Consider the following 18916-nt stretch of genomic DNA (forward strand, 5'->3'; position numbering starts at 1 on the left):
TAAATGCTTATTAAAAATTTGTAGTGCTGTCTTCTAGCATTATTTGGAGAGAATATGCCCATTCTTAGCAGTTATATTACTTTCTCTGTAGGGGTGATACTTCTCTATCTGCACTTGGGTTATTATGCTGTAATATTTGGAAGTGATTTCTGTTTTTTCAGCTGTTTAGCGCACAAGTCTCTCTGCAGTCAATAATTTTATCAGTCCATCTTTTAGAATTGCTCCTTAGTGAGGGCTCTCTCTGTTTTCTGTGAGCTGAACAGTCACTAATCTTTTTTTTTCTCCCTTCGGATGCAGACAACAATAATTTGGGATGCTCACACAGGAGAAGCTAAACAGCAGTTTCCTTTCCATTCAGGTAATTTCTGGATAACTCTTGTTAGTAAAATGAAGCGCACTTTTTAACTTTGTCAATCTAATTTATCCTTTTGCAAAAATCCATCTGCCAGAGAGAAGTAAATTTTGAAACAAGGTTTTTGTGCTTTAACTGTCCTGAGTATCATGGCTGGTGGGTTTATTCTTTTGTCAGAAAGATGGGGTTCTGTGACAACAGCCTTGAAAGTCAAACTGACTGTGGAGGAGGATTTATACCGTAGTCATTTCTACCTAGTTGAATGATTCTGTCATTATCTATGCGCTTGAATCGTCCCAAGTGGTGGTTTATGAAGAGACTTTTCTGTGGAGGTCTCTGGGATCTCTTCCACTCTTTCTGCTCCTGTTGCAATGAAGCTGACTTCAGACAGAAGCAGACGGATTTGTCGTGCAGCTTGCATTCACCACTGCAAGCACGAAGGTGCTCAGGGATTTCTTACCTTTTAATTCTGATTTGAAGTTCCTCAGTATTTGCTTTCCCTGGTTATCAGAAGTCACTTGCCAGCCTTGCGTTTCAAAACCTCACTGCACTGTAACCTTTACTTGGATGGTCATTTGTAGATCTGGTCGGCTTCAGGAAGACAGGACATGTACCAGATACTAGGTAATCTTGAGTAACAGGCAATCATTGACATAATCTTAAATTCACTTGAGACCAGACCTGTAAGATGATGACTGAATTCATGATCCAAACTGGATTAGTTGTCACAGTGAAGAAGTTTTAAAGGCAGTAGTCAAACTGAGTCTGAAACCACCAAAACATTCCAGATTCTGATGCTAGAAATGTTCATCTTCCTGTGTGTTCACTGTAACTAATCCATTTTTAAATAGAGCAGGCTTTCACAAGGTGCCTAGTGGTGTTTAAAACACTTACTTTACTACTAATTTTAAAACATTAATTTACACATGCTTTTCAACTCAATTTCTAGTTCTCATTCTCACATTTTCACAGGTGTTATTAATGCACAGTAGCAATTGAAAAGGTTATTCAACAGAAGACAAAAAGTATGTCTGTGCACACAGCAGATCCATACTCTACATTTTTGTCACTCATCTTCTCATTTATTAATGCAACTGTCAGTTTGGAGGAGTCACTGTCTGCTGACAGATTGTCTCCCTGTGGCATTTATTTGTCTTTCCTAACTGTTCCATAAAAACAAACTTCAAGCTGCATAGCGATGTAGTTAATGAGACTCTTCAGCCTTCTGATCCCTAACTATTGATTGAAGCAGCTGCAGATTCAGAACTTGGTTGCCCCTTCAGAATCATGTTCACTGACGTGTAGCTGTCTTAGCGGTGATGTGCATCAAGTACATAGCACTTTATTCCCCTTTTAGCAAGTTGAGAACTTAACTGCATCTTCCAATGCGATATGCCGATGTCTGTCTGCATTAACAGATTTTTTTAAAAAATCTTATTAGGCATGATGTTTGGATCATAAGGCACAACTGAAGTAGGGATGTGGAGAGGCTTTTTTTTTTTTCATAGTTTCAAATATGTTTTCATAGGGAAGTAAAGCATTTAGTTATTAAGGAAATTGTTGATAGGCCGAAAGCATATGTCCTACAAAAAGCCCCTTAAAATCATCTGGAGTCTCTGTCTTCACGCAAGTTTAAAGGCAGAAAGACCTCACCTTGTCCTCCTTGCATTACTTACTCACCAGAACAAACTAAGAGCAAATTCCTTACCATATCTGGAATCTGAAAACCTTGTCTACGCAAAGATTAAAGGTGACATTTTAACAGTTAAAAGTCTAGCCTAGACAGAGCACAGTTCCTTTAACACATACTTGTGTGGCGTACTTCTTTGCATACTTCTTTGAAGTCTGGAGATAGTTGGCCTGAGAATAACATAAATTTTTTACTCTCAGCTGCTTTACAACAACTTGTTTAATTTAAACCCATATGGACAAAACTGTCATCTTAAAGTACATATGAAAGACTCCTTTGTCTAGATCCTGATGGCCTCTGTATCATTGATGTTCCCATGTAGCTTCAAGGTTTTGTGGTCCAAATATGTAAGTATGTGGATAAGTAGCTTCTAGGGTTTCATTATTCTTTGCAAAACTCTTAGTCATCATAGGGCATTTGGTCAAAATATGTATTCACAAAGCTAATTTCTTTAAAATGGAGTGGAATAATCCAATTTTCACATCTACTGATAGATGCAGACTGATGTCTATGCAAGCAGGAACAAACTGGTTAAGTGATACCGTAAGAGGTATTTGTATGACCCAGTTTTAGACGTCTAAGTGCTCTGAATCACTCCCTGCAGACACTGAACTCTGTCCTCTTCTGAGCTTCTAATTCTGAATCACACCTGAATTTGTTCAGAAAAAGCTTGAATTAACTGATAATTATTGTAACACTTTTATTGTTGGGGTTTATTTTAGCTGCATTTTTAACGGATTTGTTGCTGCTTTTATTAGATGACATTCTAATTATTTTTAATCAATTTGGCTAGTATCCTGTGGTTTTGGAGACACTTTGGCATTTCGATTACTTGCATCAAAAACCACATTTGGTTGGTGTTTCCCAACCATTTTATTCAGTTACTTATCCAGTAAACATACGATTAAATACACCAGTAAATGAACAGTATTAATTATCAACACTCTATGATTCAAATTACGTTGCAGTGCAAATCCATCTCTTTAGGTGCCAATAGCTCTCAGAAAATTATTTTTCAACTCATACGTAGCATACTAGATATTAGCCCTGAAGGCATATTGCTATTAATGAAGATAGATTTTTGTTTGCTCTAAAACAGTAATGCAAAGCTTGCAGCATAAAAAGAAAGACAAACAGGCAATTAAAGAATCAAAGTCCTTTACTGTTTCCTGATCCTCGTTCACGTTCCTTTCCTTGAAAAACTCAGAAGTAACCTGCTTTCCTCATGGAAATTTCCTTTGTATTTCCACAATGTAGAAATTTCTTACCTGTCACACAGAATTATTGAGCTTTTTCATTAATATTCTAAAAAATATTTGTATTTGAAACAATTTCAGCCCTCGGTTCTCATTTAGAGAACTGCCTGGTGATTCAGGTGATGTGGTTCAATCTCATTTTGCAGCTCATAAAATTATAATGGAAAAAACATAATTTAAATATAACAGGCTTGGCAGAACAGATGTCTTTTCACCTCTGTATTACAAAAATATTTCTCTGAATATATTTGAATAAGGCATTTCTTGGTTTCATTTTAATGCTAAGCTTGCATTGTGTTGTTGCCAGGAAGAGATTCAACTTTGCTTCCTATATGCTGGGCTCATTCTGACACGCTTGCTTCTCAGAGGAGTGTGCTGAGAATGAAGATTTCTCTATTTTAGCAAGTCTTACAGCATCCTCTGGAGGGCAGCTAAACCCTTTCCTGAGCAAAAAAAACAAGCAACAGTCACAGAAACACAAGCAAACTGTATGTCAGGAGTTCCCTCCTACTCCTGTGCGTGCTGTTAGTCTGCAGGGAGGTGCTGTAAAAGGGTAGGGGCTTGGGGCTTTGCCACACTTTTGCAAGGTGTGTGTGTTGCACATAGGTACTAGTTTCATGTTCATGTGCAATCTGTGTACAAAGTTTCCATTCCTTCAGTCTTAGTTAATGCCAAACCCTCTACAGAAACTCTTCCTCTCATTTCAAATCAGCTTTATCAACGTCTCTATCTTATATCAGTCCCCAACTAAATTAAACTGAATGTAGGTATTATTAATCCACATGTCTGCACAGAACGATAGGTTTGCATCGGTGGTTGCTTAAAGCTAGTGCAAAGGAAGATGGCCACCTGCTTCTTCTCCCTCCCGTTTGTCGTGTCTGGCATTCACCAGAACAGTTTTTCTACCCTAGCTGAAATTATCCATGTTTTGTTTGGATTATTTTTCTTCCAGGTTCTTTGCTGAACTGGCTTACAGAGGAACGAGTGGTAGAGACGGCCTAAGAGACGTGTGTAGCTGGGAGCAGGGAGGGTGGAGGCAGGTTGTTTTGCCCACTGTTATGTAACTTAACCCAAAAGATTCTCATAAATAGATTCCATGCAAAACATCCACATTAGCCACTACAAGAGAAAAAAACAATTTGTGCCCTTCCGACAGTCCCTGTCATCCCTGTAACTGGTAGTAGGTGATAGACCTGATAGGCCAAGAACTAGCTTCTAGGCCGTTTGATCCAGATGGGTGACAGGAGGAAAATGGCTGAGGATAGCTGTGTCTTTGCTGTGGTCCCTGATGTTCCTTCCGTTGTTTGTACTTCACAGCTCCTGCTCTGGATGTGGACTGGCAGAACAACACTACCTTTGCCTCCTGCAGCACTGACATGTGCATTCATGTATGCAGACTTGGCTGTGATCGTCCCGTTAAAACCTTTCAAGGACACACAGTAAGTTTAGGAAGTCCAAAAAGTTAGTGATGAAGTCACAGCAGTGTGTTACAATGATGGCAGATGATGTGTTTACAGGGTGTGTTCCAGCATCAAAGTTGTTAAATCCTGTTGCTGCCCTAAAACCATATTCCTTGGGAGTGATTCACTGCCTGTGAGAAGGGATAAGCTGTTCTAAATCACTGTAGGAGGCAAAACCTGCAGCTTAAACGGTGAGACTATTTATATGTAGCATGAGGTGCAGACTAAGAGCACATTAATAAATAAGATTTTGTTTTCCGCTGGCTTAATTTCCTTTAGCAAATGAGAGCTATGAATAAGGAGAGAACAATTTACCTCCAGCCATTCTTCAGTTTTAGAATCAGTGTAATCTAAGATCTGTTTAAGATGTATTTCTCCCCTCTTTTCCTGGTGGTATTTAATGACTGTCAAAGGCTAGTTTTGCAAGCTTTCATTCATGAGAAAACTGCTATCATATACTGACCTGTAATTTAGATACTAACTTCCAGAACTTGCTGTCTCAACACTGAGGAAAAACGGTGCATTTGGAGACCTTTATCTAGTCTGTGGTTAAAATGATAGGGAACTGTTATTTCATCAGTGGTTGTACCTTCCTACCAACAGACTGGTGCTTTTTATGCTTATATGAAATGCACCATTTTGCACGTGATCCAAATTTTTACTTCCAATATCTGCACAGTTCCTTTTAATTGTGACTGAAACATGTAAAATGGATAAAGCAAAATTTAAGTATTTTCCAGGATTATTTTCATGGAGACCCTGAGCCAATTTATATTTTTAAAAAACAGTCTTTCCCTTTTTATGAAATGCTTTTTTCTCCCATACATATGACCCTCAAAAAAGCACAGAAAACTTACTTATTACCAATGGGATACACTAGGCTTAGTTAATTACAAAGTGCTAGAAAGATTGATAGAGAAAGCATCGTAAACTACTCAATATTCCGTCCTGGGTTTCATTTACACATACACCTCTCCTTAGAGAGACCAGCATTGTTGTAAGCTGCAATACTAAAAATTACAAACTCCACAAGACTTCATACCCCACCAGTATTTCCCATTGAAAATTTGTGTCTCTGAGATCTGTAGAACATTAACCAAAGAAATACCTGAATTTTAAAAAGGAGTTAATGCTGTAACATCAATCTGTCTGGTTTGCGGGTTTATTGAAATGCTAGCATTAGAGGGAAGCGTATGAGAGACTTTGTGGCAGAACATGTACCCGAAGACTGATGGTGTGTATTGTTCACCAGCACAAAATGGTCACCGTTCCTAAATGACTCTTTGATAGCGTGTTACAGAAGCAGTGCAGCTTTTGTTCACCCAGAAAGCAACCGGGGCAGCAATTTGTGGTGGAACTTGTTGCATGCGTGAGCCATGAGTGCCCTCTGCTGGGTGCCCAGTACGATGCTGGTAACCAGAATATTTCCTTAATAAAACAACTCTTTATTTCAGAACGAGGTTAATGCAATCAAATGGGACCCATCTGGCATGCTGCTAGCATCTTGCTCCGATGATATGACATTAAAGGTAATACAGTTTCCATCCCTGCTGTTCAAGAGGTAAAGACAAACATTATGTCTATTTTTTAATCTTCTCTAGAAGGCTGGTACTGTATCACTTAAAACTCTGCACGAATAATAGTTTTGTTTTGTCCCACATTTCTTAAAGCTGATGTGAAAGATTGAACACAGAGAAGCAGCTACTGGGAAAATCAAGACATCCTGTTCAAAGAAGTGTTAAGTGACTGATATGTCACTGTCAGAGAAGTCGTAGTTTAAATGTACACATATATATACACACACCTGCTTGCCTGTCAACAGAGGCACAGTCCCTATGCTAAGAAGCAGTCTAGTCGTTACAGCTTGAAAAGAATATAAAAACAAAGAGTTTTGTCTGTGGAGTCCTTCTTCTGAAAGTAATTTCATTGGTGCCATTTGATTTTTTTTTTTTAATACTAACCAGTGGGACAGGATATATAAATTCAGAGCCCACCAAAAATCTCAATTGCTCTCTGAAAACGCCTGTCTTTATCCATTCACTGTATGAGAAGCCTAAAAGCAGCTATGGTGCTGGTCTACATGCCTCTGTTCGGTGCCTGAAGTGACATGGAATGAATCTGGATTCTGGCTCGCAGGCAGGGTAGGTTGCTTTACCAGCACATCTGGGCCATTGCACTGTACCGGAAAAGTATTGCTGGTACAGGGAGAGTCTGGGCTTGCAGAAATACTTTTCAGGGTAGAGCTTTTCCAGCCCAGACTCCTCTCAGTCTCATTCTTCTTTGCCAGCCACATTGAACGAAGGAGTAGGTGGAATATAGGAATAGCTGTGTGTCGTAACAGCAAAGCCCTCCTGCTGGACCTTGAGCAAAGCAAACATCCCAGGAAAGATTTGGTTTTGTGGATAGAGTTGAACAAGTAATACAGTTCCCTCATAGTGTAGTTGTGTTAATTAAAGCTCATACCTCTTTGCGCTGCTGATTGACACAGCTGAAGCAAGAGATGTTCCCAGCATGCACACAGCCTGTGTATAAGGACTGAAACTGAGAGAACAGCAGAACTCGTAGGTGAGAGCGAAGTGCATGTCAGCGTTATGAATGTTTCCTCTGCGTAGGTAGACTGACTTCTGCTCAGTTCCACTCTGTCTTTGCCATGTATCCACTGGGATTTTCATTGCCCTGGATTCTAGATGTATTATTGTGGACTACTTACAGAACTGGAAATTTACAGAAAATAGGGCTAGAAGCAACTGAAAGAGAGCACCTTGTCTGTTATGCTGCCACAAAGCAGTATCGTAGTAACCAATGTTATTATGCTTAAACATTCTGACCCAGGGGTAGTACATTTTTTTGGTTGCGTGCTGTGTTTTAAAAACCACTGTGGCTCAGTGTTGTTGGCACCAGTTCGAACTTCTGACCACTGAATTTGGCACAAGAGCTCATGGTTTGTTGTCCCTGGTTTTTAAAAATCTTCAGTGATGGAGACTGCAAATCTTCTCCAGGCCATTATTATTAATGCTTTTCCTTTGGAAATCACTCCCCTCTGGCTTCTTTTTTTTCTCTTTTTTTGGAGTTCTTGATATTTTCCTACAACTACTTGGAATGTTGCCTATTAGCCATAGAACATGGCTAAGCTTTGCGTAATGTTTCCAAAAGCCGACTAGGTATGCTGATGAAAGTTCAGCATAAGAGCGCATCATTTCCCTCATAGTGCAGAGTTACAAGTGAGTTAAATCAATAGTACATTATTGGTATCTCTCTGAAACCAACTGACTAAACTTGAGTTATTTTCCCTGCTGTGAATTAGCTTTGTCTTGTTTTCTTAGTTAGCTGAGGAAAAGATGTACTAAATTACCTGTTGTCTCTGTTGAGCATATTCTTTATCTCACGCTGAGGTATTTGGCCATGTAATACTGCATAAATAGCTCATCTAGTTCCATTGTCTGTGCTGTTAAAAACATCAGGAGGACAAACGGAGTTCAGGAGGAAAAGGAAAATTTGATGTGGCTCTTGACTGGCATAAAAGAAAATTACTAGGCTCTAAGCAGTTACTGAAACTTTGTTTTCATTCTGTAAGATCACTGCTGTTGCAATATGTGACTTAAACTGCAGTTAAACTTCTCTAAATAGAGTAATTTAAGCTTCTGTATGAAAATACAGTTACAGGCTATGGGCAGCACAGCACCTATTCAGTTCTTCCGATCTATGAAATAAATACTATTAAATGTGTAGTTCTTTCCCCTAATGAGGCTAGGTGGCAAACTTCTAATTAATAAACTGAAGTTTAAGTTACGTTTGTGTGTACGCATGTGTGTCAAGTTCTTAAACAAACAAATGGTAAGAATAACATATAATTGAAATGATTCAGCTGAGAAGAGATCAGTAATGTTGCCATTTTCCACCTTCATACTTACTCTGACTTAGATTTGGAGTATGAAGCAAGATACCTGTGTACATGATCTTCAGGCTCACAGCAAAGAGATTTATACTATCAAATGGAGTCCTACAGGACCGGGCACCAGCAACCCAAACTCCAACATCATGTTAGCAAGGTAAAAACCTCTTCCTGTTGCCTACTAAGAAGAAGCATCATCTTTCTGACAAGTAGTTCTATTGTCACCTTGCTGTCAGTATTCCTGCAGACAATTCCAGTAAAAAGTACCTGCGCTTGTAAATCAGGGGAATGGACACAAAGGGAAAGGAATCCTGTGTGAAAAAGGAAGAAGAAAAAGAAGGAAGATTCAGTCATATATTTAGCTTTTCAGCTGCCTTGATGAAAGGATTGTAAATTTGGCATTGTACCTTCACATTCGGCATCCGGTTGTTATGAATGAAAGTACTTAATGAGACAGATGACAGCCCGTTCAGCCGGTCGGAATGTGTGCTAACCAGGGTCACGCAGCTCGCCTGGGCAGATAGTGACTGTTTTTATAGCCTGGTTAACTAGCGGAGAAAAGCTTGGATAATCTTCAAAATTCCACTTGAAAATCTGTTCAGATTTCTTCTTTGAGCTTAGGAAATACGTGTACTTGTAGAATGCTGATTGATGGTAGTACCATGGGATTATCAAATCAGTTCATGGTGTATTCAGTCTGGGGAGGAGTTGTATCGAAGCTGATTTGTGTGTTTTACTCCTTAGTCTGAAAGTGGGCAGGGAAGAAGAAATTTGCTTTCTTGGAGTAGTTCTTTTAATATTATTTTAAATACCAATTATATCCCTTGTCTTTTTCTAAGCCCACAGTTTGGGATTTAGATGGATTGTAGCAAAAAACAGCACTGAAACAAGTGAAAAGAACGACAGTTCTAGAGAAGTGTAGAATGCTAATTCGTCAGATAATGCAAATCCGTTAAAAATAAGATTTCTCTGGAACAGTTAATCCTATTAATGATAATATATATTTTACCTTTCTGAATAATACCAGATAGAATCTCAAAAAGCAGGAGCTTGGGCCTTTTAGGGCTAGTGATCTGATCCTATGTACAGCACCCTGAGATAAACTCAGAGGTTCCACACACAAGAATTCAGTTCTGTGGATATAGGTCTTGTCAAGGCTGTAGTGAATATTAGCTTTTCTGTTTGAAACATTATTTCTTGCTTAGCCAAGGAAAAAAACTGTGTTATTCTCTTGAAACGTTTACAGTATCAAACTAGCAATTGATGAACACTCAAATTAAGACATGCTTGTGTTTGAACGCTTCTTGCAGTGCTTCGTTTGATTCCACTGTTCGGCTGTGGGACGTTGACCGAGGAGTCTGCATCCATACGTTAACAAAACATCAAGAGCCTGTCTACAGTGTAGCTTTTAGTCCTGATGGAAAATATCTAGCCAGTGGGTCCTTTGACAAATGTGTCCATATATGGAATACTCAGGTACTGTTTTGCTTCATGTGGAGCACGTCTACTTTAGATGACACATTAATAGCAAAAGCTTAAATGAAAATACATGTACCTCTGTAGCGTATGACCTGCCAGCCAAGGTGAACCCGATTGTACTGGCTGATACAAATCCCAGCGTAACAGCTGAGTCGCTCGGGTGGAGCGAGGTGACTGTCCAGAACATTTCTCCTCAGGCTTCATGGTGTGCTGAAACACTAGCATGCGTGGCCATAGGTACGTCACGTTGTGCCGTCAGCTTTGCGAAGCAAAGGTGCAGATTGATTCTTAGAAATAAGTAGTACTTTTATTTAGTAAAAAGCCGAGTTCGGCTGTGAGTCCAATGCACGTGGCTTATACTTTGTGGTGAGGAGATGATAGATACAAAGGGTATGCGGGCTGGGGATATTCTGGAGATAAGTGGGACATCATAGTTTCACAGATTTAATTCTGGATACTGATGCCTCACAGCCTGAATTAACAAACTTTAGAAAAGGCCACCTCAGCCTAACTCCCCGGGCCTTTACTCTTACAAAGTTGACAGAAACAGGTCTGTCAGAGTCCTACTGTAAATTGCTTTCTGGAGGAGCCTGTTTCTCCTCATTATCAAAGACTGCTTTCCTAACTTCAGCATCTTGCAGAGATGACCATAGTTGGGTGATGTGAATAGCCTCCCTGCCCCCCCCCTCCCTGGCCTGCCACTACTCTCCTCTCTGTAATGTAGTGCCACACAGAGAAAAAGAAGGGGAACTTCTGTATCAAACGTTTGCGTGCTGTTTTGCTTTGTAGAGTGGAACTCTAGTACATAGCTACCGAGGCACCGGGGGCATCTTTGAAGTCTGCTGGAATGCTAGAGGAGACAAAGTGGGAGCAAGCGCATCAGACGGATCGGTAAGGAGCTTTACACGTTCTAAATCTTGAGTGGAGATTACTCTTCTGGAGGGTGTCAACAGAAAACCATACATGCCATACTGCTTTCTCTGGACAGAGCTGCAGGGTGGGCAGCTCAAGACAGAAATAAGTAGTTCTGTGGAGTATATTAAAAGTGCTGCTACTTTGGAAGATACTAGGAGGTGGTGTTCCTATTGGAAATGAAGAATGCTTGTGGAATAGGTGAATACTACCGAAGATGGTAATGGCTTTTAAACAGATACTTGATGACAACACTAGTGTTGTTCCTGTCATTATTTATCTCAGCTGTCAATTTTTAATGAAGGTTAGGTCACAGCAGTCAATGCTCAAATAAAAATTGTCCTGGGGCTTTCTAAGTTTTATCCCACAGAAGAAGTTTACCCTTGAATAGTTCCAAAAAGAGGAAGTTTTCAGCATGGTGCCCAAAGATTTCATTGCGTGGTAAAGGAGAAGTATTGCCATAGAGATACTGATTATCCATGACTATTTTTGCTGTTAATGTTACTTTAAAAAAATTTCCGTTGTAGTGTGATCAGCTTGTGAAGGATGCACAGATGTTATAACAGACTCTGCAGCTTTTTTAAATAACTTTTCTACATGGCTGTCTGGTGTAACTACTTTAGAGGGGTATCTTTCAGCTGTTTTAACAAAGGGTACACCGACGCCATGATTCAGTTGCTCGAGCTCATTTGTGCCATTTGAGATGGTGCCATGCCTGGCTTCCAGCAGCTGCTCCCGGTGGGCACGTATCCGCTCTAGGTCCCGTGTCATGCCTGCCAGGCCCCTGCACCTGGTTTGGATATATTTCAGAAATGGAAGTGGACACTGTATTCAGGCAACTAAATAGAGCCCATAGTCGAACAGGGGATGTGCCACCGCAATGTTTGTTCGTAATCCAACAAAAGGCCAGCTAAGTGTTACCTGTGTGATTTTCACTTCGGTTTTCTCCCACATCATAGAATGAATCATGGAATGCTTTGGGTTGGAAGGGACCTTTAGAGGTCATCTAGCCCAAACCCCCTGCAGTGAGCAGAGACATCTTCAACCAGAGCAGGTTGCTCAGAGCCCCATCCAGCCTGGCCTTGAATGTTTCCAAGGATGGGGTCTCCGCTACCTCTCTGGGCAACCTATTCCAGTGTTTCACCACCCTCACAGTAAAAAATTTCTTCCTTATATAGAGTCTAAATCTACCCTCCCTTAGTTTAAAGCCATTGCTCCTTGTCCCGTCACAACAGGTCAGGTTGTTCCCTTGCTTGCGTGCATGTGAACAGGTACTTGAGACGGGCTGCTCTGAAGCTGGGGAGTCTGACGTACAGCTGGCTGACCAGCCTGCGTGCGGGGCCAGATACAGCTGTATGAGTAGGACTACCATGCCACCTTCAGAAATGGTTCTTAATGCTGAGTCTTTTTCCCTTCAGGTTTGTGTTCTAGATCTGCGGAAGTAAAAGTGAAATGTTTTAGAAGAAATTTCAAATGGACCAGCAGTGAATGTGTGGGGAGAAGCACTCTTCAAAACTATTCTTAACAGCTCCAGAACTGTACAAACTTGAACAAAGTTAGAGTGTACCGTGAAACCAACTCTCCCTGGCCACAGATGTCTAGTATTTTGTCCGTAACCTTCATCAAGGAGTAAAAACACAGTCACTTCAGAGGGGGAGGGAATGGTTTCCACCTGGATCATTCAACCTTGGAAGCATGAAGCCACCAGCTAGGCATTGCACTGTTTGGTTTGCGTCTGAGAACTTGCTCTGATGGCTGGGAAAAAGAAGCTGTGCCAAAAAAAGTTAATTAAAAAAAAAAAAAAAAAGAAAAATGCTGTGATAAACCAAAAGGGAAAAAAAGTCCTCCTCCATGCGGTGTTGTATTTTTTCCTTCCAATTTGGACACTACAGTTGCTCTCCCAAAGGACGTTCAAAGACCAGTTTGTACTGATGAAATGCTCAACTTTGTAATCACAACACTTTCTATTTTCTAGACTACTTTTTTTGTTCAGTGGTTTTTCTATCAGCTGGAATATTACAGCCTGGAGGATCCCAGGCTTAGGATGAAACTTTTGTTTTCCTTTTATTTCTCCCTTCCACTCCCAACTTCTCCTTCCTTTTTTTTTTTCTCCTCTTTCTTCTTGCCTTTTTTTTTTTTCTTTTTTCCCTGTATGCCCGTAGTAGATGCAGCCAGGTGGACATGACAATGAAAATTTTTGACAGACTGCTTCTCCTCTATTCTCTATCTTCCTTTTCCTTTCTTTCTCTCCGTTAAAAGAAAAAAAAATCCTCCATGCTTCAGATCTTAGCGTCTCAAGGGCACTTTCAGCAAATTGTGTAATAAGTGCTTTATATAAGAATGCAGTGCTGGGGAAGATTTTTACAGGAGAAAGATGACTTTTAACAGAAAGAACCCAGTGTATTTTTGGAAAAAAAATATTTTTTATGTTAAACAGTTTTAAAAGCCTAAAATGGCCACCAAATGTAGACCAGTTGTGTAATTCAAGCAAAAAGAATGACACAGAGTCCAAGGAACATGAAAGGTGCAGTATCCTTTTTCTCTTCTCTCTCAGAAAGTGCTGTAAGAAAGAATGCCATTTGATACAATAAATGCCAGTCATTTCCTAAGAGTCCTCTTCCAGCAGCCAGCCATTGATACAGTCTCATTTCATTTCTGTGGCTGTTTGGTGGTGTACACAAAAGGGATTCATAAGTTTGAGACTATAAATATAGCATTCATTTTCCTGAGTCCATATTTTTGTTTATCCTTGGTAACCAGGGGAGAAAAATTGTGTATCTGCTTTCCTCCAGCGATAGCTCAGTTGTCTTACAGAACATGGTTTGGCTGCCCATGGCCTGGCTGAGCAGTGCTGTCCTCCACTGTTCATCCCACGCAGCTGCTTCTCTTCCAGTAAGGCAGTAGGGTTTTACCACTGACTTAATGGGACCAGTCGGACCACGATCTATTGACTGCGTCTGTCGTTGCTGAAGAGTGGACCCTTGCCGAGCTCCTGTCCGTCCGTGGCCAGCGCACACCTCGAGCGGGCTCCACCGCTGCGTCGGGCAACGTGTGGTGCTGCCGTCGCCCTCAGCTGCCGGGAGAGCTCTGGGTCTGCACCGGGAGGCTCGCTGTCTGCCCTGACCCCGTTAGCCTTGGGGCTGGCCTCGGCGCGCTGCTCGCCAGACGGCGTAGAACTCTGCGTGAGGTGGGGACATGATAAAGGATGTATACATTCTATCTCAGCATATATACTACTGTAAAGTTACAGCCGGTGAAATGATCAGAATGACGATGAAGACTCCAAAGCTCCACCTGTCCACTTCGGACACGATTTCCTCTGCAAGCGTAGGCATCTGCAGGGACGCCTGCGGACAGCTGCGTTACTCTGAAAGCAAATGGCGGATGCCAAGAAGGCTGCACAGGCGGAGGGAACCGACAGTGCTGTGAACTGTAAGGCAACCGTGGGCTGGTGGCAGCCGATACTTAGATCCTCGGAACTGGCCGAGTCCGGCAGGTGTCCTCTCGAGCCTGCAGGCTAGGCTAGGATCTGCAGGAGAGAGGAAAAACCGACAAGCAGAGAAGCCCCTTAACATCATGTCGTACCTTCCCGCCCGAAGTCCCCGTTTCTGTAACACAGGATCTTCCCTTTGGTTTGACCACGGCCGCTGAAGTGGTGATTTGATCTGGGCAAAGCCAAAAGCAGAGCCCTGGTGCTGAGCTGGTGGGGCGAGACCTGCCGAGCATCGTGGCATCGTCGTGGCATTGTGGAATCTGTACCTCGATTTTTCTCCTGTGTTTCCCTCTCCTCACGCTTGAATCTGCACAGTGTCTTGGTCCTTCCAGGGGAACCAGCCACGGCCAGCTTCAGCTGCGGATCTTGAAGGCACACGTCTGGGAAGGAGAAAGGAATGAAATGAAGTAACTGCTCAAAGGGTTACTCAGTCCTGAGGTGAACAGAGTTACGTGGCATTGTGGTTATTAATGACAGTTAGGCTTGTTTATAATTTATATCAAAGAATCGGACACTGGAAGGTATTGGGGATTATTTTTGGCGTTAAATGCGTTCATGTGTTGATTTTAGTTTTATGCTCCAAGAGCGTGGGCTGGAGATGATCATGTGGCAGTTTTGCACTGTTTTATATTAACCACATGCACCTACTAATTTAAAGTCACTACTTAAAAAGTTCGGAGAGAGACTTGAATACAAAGGTTTGATGTGGTTTTATGAAGCACGGTTGGGTCGGTGGTTTGGTTGCCGTCGTCGCGTGCAGACGGTTAACTTCCCAAGCTGCTTTCGAGTGGCGTTTCCGAGAGCACCGCGCGGCGGCTGCGGGTCTGCGGGCGGCATGGATGGGCCCCGGCCTCGTGCCCAGCCCTGCCGGACGCCTGCCTGCGCCAGGTCCCGGCGTCTGAGGGCCGCGGCTGCTGCGGCCGAGTTCGCCGCACGCCTGGCTGCTGCGTAGCCCGCGGCTCGCGGTGCTTCCCGGGACGGCCGCCGTGGGTAACTCGGCGGGGCCCACGCTGCCTGTTTCTTTCTCCTTTTTCCTTTTTTTGCATTGTCAGAACAACACCTTTCGGCTGCCCGCCCGCCTGGAGGTGAGGAGCCGAGAGACAAAACGGGAAGAGCGGTTGGTTTGCAAAGCCTTCGCGTGAGAGACGCTGGAGGTCCGGAGGGCTTGCTGTACAGACCATCAGATCTGAAAGCAGCATATGTGAGAAGCTAAGAAAATTCACCTTTCTGAAGACCAGAAGATCCTCGGAGATACGGTAGTGGAGCGTTTTCAGCTAACGAGGGCAGCTACTGAGGAAGGCAGAAGGCGTAGCTGCAAAGGCTAGTCCTAGCCTAGCAGGCCGGTTTCACTGGGAGCGGGCGCCGGGGAGAGCGGCTTTTGCAGGCTGTAGCTCAGCGTGGACGTGGAAGCCTTGGCCCGTGGAACGGCGCCCGTGGGAGCTCTGGATTTCCCCCACTGCCGGGGCGGCTCCTGGCCGGCCACCGACTGGCACGACGCAACCGGCTGGCGGGCTTCACCCACAATATGTTCAGTACAATATTTTTTGGTAATTTTGTTTGTGATTCTTTGCAACAGAAGAGAAATTGAAAAGCCTAAGTGACCAAGCAGGATTGTGAAACCATCGAGAAACTTCACTGGATTTTTGTCATTGCTGGCTGGCTGGAACTGGCCTTGAAGTGAAAAAAAACAGTTTCTGAAAAAACCACTCAACTCTGTGGGTTAGAAGGATACTGAATCTTTTATGTAGAAAACACTGGGTCCCTTATGGGGCACTAAAGGGCCTGACTTACAGGGTTATACACACATTAACCCCATGCTACATCTTAGAAATTTCCTTTTAATTTGTTTAAAAAAAAAGAAAAAATAGCTAATTTTAGAGCCAAGTGAAGTGCACTTTGTCAAATGTAAGGGTCTGCTTTGTTTTTGGGTTTCTTTTTTCTTTTTCCCTTTTTTAGTTTTCTTCCTTTTTTTCCTCCTTTTGCCTTTTCAAAAGATGTGGTTCTTTGTCAATTGCAGAAATGTTCTTTCAGCCACTCACTGAAATTCTGAATTCTGGCTTCTGCAGTTTTTATTGTCTGTGTCAGACTTGCAGCCAGACTTGGTTCTCGTTTCAGCATTTCCCAGGTTCTGTTGAAACAACATCAACCCTTATTTTGTTTCTCCCCCACCCACACTTTCTTCAAATTCACCTTGTGTATTGTAGCTCATTTGTTTTAAGGAGAGAATCAACAGATCATATTCAGTGTCTTGAATAAATTGCTATATTTTGATATTAGAGAATTCTGTGCGTGTTGTTCCTTATTCTTTCGTGGCTGTTTTGCATCCTGCGCTTACAAGCTGGGCTTGGGTGCCTTAAGCTGTGTCGTGGTGTCACGACCCAGAGGACTGCCCGGCCCGCGGGTGCATAAAGGCTGAGACCGTGGGTTCCTGCCATTTTGTAGTGCACAAGGACGTGGAAGCTTTTTCCTCTGCACTTCTCCTCTTGATTACAGATTGCCACAAATACCACACAAATCACCACTAGCAAGTCTGCTAGTTTAAGGAATTAGATTAAGGAAGAGAATATATGTATATATATATCAAGCTATTACAAATTGTTATCAGCAAGCAATAGTACAGCAGCAATCAGTAATACAGCAGTGATCGAGTATAGTAACAATCAGTTATAGCAGCACCCAGCAATAGATAACAGCAGCAATGAAGTATATATAAAATATTACAGTTTACAACAAAGTGAATACAACTGAAGCCAGCTTATCAATAATGTAACAGCAGATTCACTTGCCAATAGTTACTTCCATGTAAGTATGTGGCACCAAGCACCTTGGGCAGGTCTGGGGAGGGACCCAAGCGTTCCAGAGGTGGGAGGACAAACCCAACCGGCCCCAGGCGAACATGGGCTCGGGGCGGGGGGGGAACAACGAAACAACAGGCAGAGTCTCGCTTTGAAGATGATCTGCCTCACAGAGCTTGGAGTCATCAGGTATGGCCAGCGAGGGTCCAAGGTCTTGCGGAAACTTTGCACAGACCTTTTTGAGGAAGGCAATGTAGGTGCATCACGGGAAGTTCTTACAGAAAGCAGCTCTATTTTGGGTACAAATGAAGTCCTTTTTTATGTCATGGGCACTTAAGAGGCTGTAGGACGCCACCACTTCGAGCAGCCATGAGATGCTCTTACAGAATCACAGAATCACAGAATAGTAGGGGTTGGAAGGGACCTCTGTGGGTCATCTAGTCCAACCCTCCTGCCGAAGCAGGGTCACCTACAGCAGGCTGCACAGGATCTTGTCCAGGCGGGTCTTGAATATCTCCAGAGAAGGAGACTCCACAACCTCCCTGGGCAGCCTGTGCCAGTGCTCCGTCACCCTCAGAGGGAAGAAGTTCTTCCTCATGTTCAGACGGAACTTCCTGTGCCTCAGTTTGTGCCCATTGCCCCTTGTCCTGTCGCTGGGCACCACTGAAAAGAGCTTGGCCCCATCCTCCTGACACCCACCCTTCAGATATTTGTAGGCATTTATAAGGTCCCCTCTCAGCCTTCTCTTCTTCAGGCTGAACAAGCCCAGCTCCCTCAATCTCTCCTCGTAGGGGAGATGCTCCAGTCCCCTCACCATCCTCGTAGCCCTCCGCTGGACTCTCTCCAGTAGCTCTTCATCTTTCTTGAACTGGGGAGCCCAGAACTGGACACAGTACTCCAGATGAGGCCTCGCCAGGGCAGTGTAGAGGGGAAGGAGAACCTCCCTCGTCCTGCTGGCCACACTCTTCTTGATGCACCCCATGATCCCATTGGCTTTCTTGGCAGCCAGGGCACACTGCTGGCTCATGGTTAACCTGTCGTCCACCAGGACACCCAGGCCCCTCTCCGCAGAGCTGCTCTCCAGCAGGTCCACCCCAAGCCTGTACTGGTGCATGAGGTTGTTCCTCCCCAGGCGCAGGACCCTGCATTTGGCTTTGTTGAACCTCATCAGGTTCCTCTCTGCCCAACTCTCCAGCCTATCCAGGTCACGCTGAATGGCAGCACAGCCTTCTGGTGTATCTACCACACCTCCCAGTTTGGTGTCATCAGCAAACTTGCTGAGGGTACATTCTAACTCTTCATCCAGGTCGTTGATGAAGAAGTTAAACAAGACTGGGCCCAGTACTGACCCCTGAGGCACACCACTTGTTACCAGCCTCCAACTAGACTCAGCGCCGCTGATGACAACCCTCTGAGTTCTGCCATTCAGCCAGTTTATCCACTTCACCAACCACTCATCCAGCCCACACTTCTTCAGCTTCCCTAGGAGGATATTATGGGAGACTGTGTCGAAAGCCTTGCTGAAGTCAAGGTAGACAACATCCACGGCTCTCCCTTTGTCTACCCAGCCAGTCATGCCATCGTAGA

The 18916-nt window shown here is 43.2% G+C and overlaps 1 protein-coding gene across 4 annotated transcripts in view; it reads left to right on the forward strand.

The window, feature by feature from the left end:
* TBL1X (transducin beta like 1 X-linked) overlaps nucleotides 1-16815 on the forward strand; it is a 200208-nt gene extending 183393 nt beyond the window's left edge. For all 4 annotated transcript variants that reach the window (XM_075428220.1, XM_075428236.1, XM_075428227.1 and 1 more), the window contains 7 exons: nucleotides 298-358; nucleotides 4616-4737; nucleotides 6213-6287; nucleotides 8680-8807; nucleotides 9961-10126; nucleotides 10919-11020; nucleotides 12460-16815. In XM_075428220.1, the coding sequence (XP_075284335.1) occupies nucleotides 298-358; nucleotides 4616-4737; nucleotides 6213-6287; nucleotides 8680-8807; nucleotides 9961-10126; nucleotides 10919-11020; nucleotides 12460-12486 (681 nt within the window). In that variant the 3' untranslated portion in view covers nucleotides 12487-16815. The remainder of the gene's footprint in view (nucleotides 1-297; nucleotides 359-4615; nucleotides 4738-6212; nucleotides 6288-8679; nucleotides 8808-9960; nucleotides 10127-10918; nucleotides 11021-12459) is intronic.
* The last annotated feature ends 2101 nt before the right edge of the window (nucleotides 16816-18916 follow it).

Source organism: Opisthocomus hoazin, chromosome 1 (assembly GCF_030867145.1).
Source record: "Opisthocomus hoazin isolate bOpiHoa1 chromosome 1, bOpiHoa1.hap1, whole genome shotgun sequence".
In the NCBI taxonomy this organism is placed as follows: Eukaryota; Metazoa; Chordata; class Aves; order Opisthocomiformes; family Opisthocomidae; genus Opisthocomus; species Opisthocomus hoazin.